Below are 6,000 nucleotides of genomic sequence, written 5' to 3'. Positions count from 1 at the left end.
GGAACTTCTGTTCACTCTGGAATCAAGAGAAATTTGGTCAGAGGTTCTTGTTTTTAAAGATTTCTTTTGTGTCTGTGTAGATATGTTTGCATCCAAGTGCCCACAGAGGCCAGACCCCTGCAGCTGGAGTTTCAAACAGCAATGTTTCGTCACTCCAAAGATGCTATTTATTGATCCCCTTTATGCCCTAACTAGGAAGTAAAAACAGTCACAGTCAGAAAATTTACCCATTTTATTGGTGCATTGCAATTGCTCTACTTTTTAACCATATTATGTAGAAAATACTGAAAATACAAGCTACTTTGTAAAACCAAAGACAAACATTGAATCCAAAGATAAACTATGTTTTACACAATGGACCCTTTCCCATAGTTAGTATTAAATTTAAATAGCTATTTCTTTTGTTAAAATGATTATTTTACATACTCCCTAAGTACACCTGCATTACAAACATAGCTCAGTAATTCTCAGAACTACCTGTTTCTAGAAGCTTGTTGTAAAAGAAGCACACAACTAGGAAAGGGAGAAAGGAAAAAAAAAGTTTAAATCACACACAGTAACAAGCATATCAAATACATTTAATAAAGTAGGAATTCCATTGCAATATCAAGGATTCAAAGCAGAAATACTAACATTACATATAATGTACATATAATGTACTGCTACATATAGTGAGATTATTTTTCAAGCTGAATGAAACCACACATTATATAAAGTTTAGCAACAAACAACCATGGAGACATGAAGACATGCTGCACCATCCATCAGTTTAAAAAAAAGTCAAAATACAAAGCAGGCTTGGCCATCCCTGTCACTGAGAGGCAATGTCATTTCCTACTCTAAAACCATCTCAACTAGTAGATCTCTGCATAAGAATGCAGAATAAAACACAGATTTTACTGTGCTTGCCTGGCTAAGGGCAGTCAAGCTAAGCCCCTCTAGTGGAGGATGGTGGATGAGCAACCACAAAAGCAGGCTCTGAATGGCCAGAATTGTTTGAAACGGGACTCTTATTCCTGGGGTTGGCATTTTAGCCAAACAAGACAATGCTAGTCAACTCCTAGGAATGACTGGGAACTCTGGAGTGATTACGTGTCCTGGTGTACCTGCAAGGCTCTATGCAGCCCTTTCCATTTCCTCTCATCTGGAAAGGGAGAAGACAGAAATGCAAGTTCTAAGAGAGGATTTAAAGCCTTAAGCTGATCCAAGGTCGGACAATGCTGACCCAGGTCAGCTACTCACTCTATTTATTATTCATAGGGCTTCCTTCCAGGTCAGCAGGGCAGTCAATGTTTAAGTCCCAGGACAGAATGACTGTAAAACCACTCAGCAGAGAGGTCGGTTATCTTGGGAAATATAAGATGTCCGTTTGCAGACTGAACCTCAAAGTCTGTAAGTCACACTACTAGCCTGATGTTAGAGGTGATGATACATGCTTGGACACTCTCTTTTCCCATGGATTTAAGACTCCCATCTTCAGAAACTGCTTATTATAAGTGGGGGCAGGGTAGGGGTGGTTTGTTTTTTCCCTGCATCTCATTCCTACAAAAACAGTAAATTTTGTCCCTTGCAGAGGAAAGATAAGGTACAAAAATGTTCCGACTAGAAACTAGAACTGTGTTTAAACAAGAAAACCAGAATGCTTGGGGAAAAGGAGACAAAGATCACAAACACACTGACTTAAACTGTTTAACACTAGTGACAAACTACACAAATTCGTGGTTATCTCAACCAACAGACTGCTGAATGCACAGCTTAATATAATGATTAAAGAAGAGAGAGAAAATAGATCATGCTCCTGGCAGGTTGTACTGACTACCTGCCCCGCCCTGGAAACCCTTACTCCCCATGATGAAGAAACTCCAAATTCGTCGACAGCTCCTCAGTGTTTCACCTGGTTCAGAGCTTGCTGACCAGGCTCCTTGAAATCTCCCATCTCCATCCTGCACCTCCCTGACACCATCTCTATACAGAACCAATCCTAGAATTATCACTCAAATATAATTTTCAATTCAGGTGGAACACATCTGTAGCTTAGGGTTAATCTTCTCCCCACAAATCCTTCATGGGCAGGAATGTCCTCATCCTCAGTACCTTCAACTTGACCCAAATCCATGGAGGAGTTGAATACTAGGACAATTTCACAGCTTGAAGGGCCCCAAGAATATACAAGCTGTTACAAAGAAACCTCAAAAACCTTGGTGATTCAAGAGGCTTTGGTTTCTTTTTAATATTCCTCACCGACTCAGAAGCCTTTCTGTGAGCTTCTTGTCACCAACAGTTCTACAAAACCCTCCTCATTGTATGGGGACATGTTAAGCAATACAACAGGCTCTTTGGTATAAACACATCTGTTATATGCCTTTAAAAAAAACAAGCAAATAGTTTGCTAGTAATGTCACTTATGTGCAGCAAAGACTACCACAGGGGAAAAGAGAAAAAGAAATCCTGTCCTACGTGATTGCACATACTTTCAAATATGCATATTAAGTACTGGCTTCATTACTCTCACCTGCTTCCTGACCTCTTACAGGAGCCAGGCAGTGAGGCACAGTGAGAAGCCACATAGGGGAATGCTTCCATGAGAGCTGAGCTAAGGATCCAAAATGGAGCGGACAGAAGAGGCAGTGGAGAAGGAAAGCGGCTCCATGAGCAGCTGACAGTAGCAGAGATCACCAGTGCTTGCTTTCAGCCAGCCAACCAGATGGCGAAATGTGACCCTCGCCACGGTAAATACATACATGGCTTACTGCCTGGGGTACCATGGTCACATGGTTCCCAAAGATGTCAATGCTATTGCCACCATCAAGACCAAGCATACTATCCAGTTTGTGGACTGGTGCCCCCACTGGCTTCGGCTGGCATTAATTACCAGCCTCCCATTGCGGTACCTGGTGGAAACCTGGCCAAGGTCCAGAGGGCTGTGTGCATGCTGAGCAACACCACAGCCATCGCTAGGGCCTGGGCTCACCTAGATCACAAGTGTCTTTGTGCACCGGTGTGTGGGTGAGGGCATGAGGGGAGGGGGAGTTCTCTGAGCCCCGTGAAGACATGGCTGCCCTAGAGAAGGAATATGAGGGGGTTGGGGCAGATAGTCCTGAAGCAGATGATGAGGGTGAGAATATTATTAGCCCATGTGCTACACATCATTGTCTTGTATTTCTTTGTATGTGTGTGTAACTGTCCTAACTATCAGTAAAGGTGTTTCCAGTTTAAGTGAGGAAAAAAAAGAAGGAAAGCTGCTGTTTTGATTTTTCGCTGTTGGCAGGGAGACTGAGAACAATGCATTTACACAACACAGCTACTAAACCTGTTCTGTTAAATCCCAGTGAACAGTTTGGGGTTCCCTGGGGCTTGCTGGTCCATCCTAAGGCAAGCTCACTGTAAACTCTATTAACCACTACATTATCATATAAGGCACTACAATAAGGGAAGAGAGGAGAGGGGAAGGAAAGGACACACACTGAACAACTCCTCACCAGACACACCTGTGCAAAACAATCCCAAGGGTCTCCTCTCCTTGCAGGCAATGCCCCTGCTCACTCAGCACTACAGTAATATGCTCTAATATAATTGCAATTAGTTCACATACATTCCAACAAGTATCAGTTCATTTTGGTTTAAATACAATGGAGACACAATCCATCTCCGGGGTAACACTGGAGGATCAGATACACACTAAATACACAATTCAAGTGTAATCACTACACAGTTGATTACAAATAACATTTTGGGTTAGAGGAAAAATTGTTATATTTTTCTAATCAATATGTACATATTTAATTATGCAAAATATTAAAACACCACCATTACAAAACTTCTAAAATATTTTTAAATTCAGTAATAAACTTTTAAAATATTTTTTGCAGTTCCTACATGCACTTATTATATAAGTCTTAATAAGAGAGCATTCAACCTGCTGTTGGCATACAAAGGAAGCTACTTTAAAGTAGAAAGGCTATACACAACTTATCTGGTTTTAGTTTCTTTAGCTTTCCCCTCAAATAAGTCACATGAAACAGAAGGGGGAGATGAGGAAAACAGAGGCATCCTATTGAAAATTCATAGAAATTTTAGGCAAAGCTCACCAGTGCCAGTATCCCATCCTAGAGAGAGATTCTGCATACTATTGTATGCAAAACAAACAAAAAACAACAAAAAATCCACCACACTGACTTTTCTAGTAGGAGAATTTAAGTTGAATCACAGAGAGAGAGAACGTTAAAAAAATAATCCAAGAAAGAATTCATGGTGCTTCATTTAAAAAGAATCCTTGGTGGGCATAGATCCTCTCACACTGAGGTCCAGCAAGTGGTGGGCTGCCTTTTTAACACCACTCTGTCATGAACACAAAAGCAACTGCAAACATCTCAGTACTTGGCCACTTTTGCCAAAAGTACTAATAACTGCCCAATAAGGAAACACAACATGAAAAAAATAACTAAATCAGTTAAGTTTCAATGTGCCATTAACAAAGATCAACTTTCGAGGAGAAATGCCTAACAGGAAAAGTACAGCCTCATATAAGCTGCTTTTAAAATAAAAGGCAAGAAGTCTTGGTTTTTAAACAAACAAAAAGTAATTACTTTTTTTCATCTGTTACAAGATTTCAAATCCTTCTATCAGCATTTTTCCTGTGACCAGCAATCTTAATAAAACAAAGTAAAGACAGGTGCCACTTGTTTTTAAAAGCATCTCTGGAAATCAAGCCAAAGAGATAGAATGTACATCAGAGGGTAGATTCAGAATGATCGCTCTTCCTTGGTAACTGCAGAAGATGGGCTTCTGAGCTCTTCCAAAGTCCAAAAATGCTGTCACAAGAATAAAGAATTAAAAAATAGGGCAGACTTGGGAGACTACAACAATGCAGTCAACACTGAGAATGGTTCCCTAGAGAAAAGCCTTCTGCTTCAGTGGGCCCCTGCAGAACGAGCTGCTGGCTAGGAACTTTCAAGAGAAGATAATGGAGGTGCTCACCAGAGTCCATTAAGAACTCAGGGCCGGTTGCAGGCAGCATGAAGCCTCCCTGGTGCTCAACTACAAATAAGAATACTGACTGATCTTGGTAGGACTCAGTGGGTATCCAGTGTAAATTGCTGAGCCTCTCGAGGACCCAATGTAGGACTGAGTGGCAAACTGGTGTTGGTACTGAGCAGGGGCCACGCTGGCAGAAGTGAGGAGGCTAGGCCCAACACTGACAGGAACCTGGTGCACCAGAGTGCTAGGGTGGGTGGTATAAGCTGCAGCGTGCCTGGAGGAACCCTGGGGGGAGAAGAGATGAGCAATGGAACTTGTGGAGCCCAGTGCAGCAGCAGAAGTGGGAGCAGCATACGTATACAGGTGAGGCTGGCTTGGCAGGTGAGCAGGGGCTGGGGCCAAGTGTGGATGCCCCGTCGAGTGCAGTGGGCTGCCATGCTGGAAGGCGTAGGGGGCTTGGGAGAGCGGGGCCACAAATGCCTGCTGTCTGCGGGGAGCAGGGTTGCTGCTTCTTTCCTGCGAGGTTGGAGCTGACGATGACTGCTGGTTCTGGAAGGAGGAAGAAGGGAATGAGGAATCTTGAGGTCACTCTGGCTCATAGCACCAAAGGCCTTGAGGTGCTGATGTGTACTGTTTCTGGACTGCCTTGCAACAGAATCCCCCAAACTGGCAATCGATGCTGTTAGAAGACAGTCAATTTTGCCTCTGCCTCTTGGAAGAACAGATCCTAACTCTGTTCAAGAAAGCAAGTTTGCTCAAGTATGACAGTATGAGAGAAGCGGAGACTCTTGAATTCACGGGGTGTCCATGCCCACGTCAGTAACTTAACGCACCCTATCCTAAATCAGTGGTTTTTCTTTAACCTTTCTTGCTGTCTTCTTCTGCTCTCCTCTAAGCTCTGCAGAGCCCTCTTTAAAGTGGAACCTGGAGCACATGCACTAAGTCAGCTTCCATTTTGCACCTGCATGTGTTTTCCACTCTCCCCGACACACAGCTAAACGCCCTTCTGCTATCACATGAGAA

At 42.8% G+C, this 6,000-nt stretch overlaps 1 protein-coding gene across 4 annotated transcripts in view; it reads right to left on the bottom strand.

The window, feature by feature from the left end:
- Positions 1 to 217: 217 nt before the first annotated feature.
- Hipk1 (homeodomain interacting protein kinase 1) overlaps positions 218 to 6,000 on the bottom strand; it is a 51,510-nt gene continuing 45,727 nt past the window's right edge. For 3 of the 4 annotated variants that reach the window (XM_040752126.1, XM_040752125.1, XM_040752127.1), the window contains exon 16: positions 218 to 5,526. In XM_040752126.1, the coding sequence (XP_040608060.1) occupies positions 5,038 to 5,526 (489 nt within the window). In that variant the 3' untranslated portion in view covers positions 218 to 5,037. The remainder of the gene's footprint in view (positions 5,527 to 6,000) is intronic. The other variant, XM_040752128.1, reaches the window with a different exon arrangement.

The sequence above is a fragment of the Mesocricetus auratus genome, unplaced genomic scaffold, assembly GCF_017639785.1.
Source record: "Mesocricetus auratus isolate SY011 unplaced genomic scaffold, BCM_Maur_2.0 Super-Scaffold_100009, whole genome shotgun sequence".
NCBI classification, from domain to species: Eukaryota; Metazoa; Chordata; class Mammalia; order Rodentia; family Cricetidae; genus Mesocricetus; species Mesocricetus auratus.
This window is presented reverse-complemented; position numbering and strand designations above follow the sequence as displayed.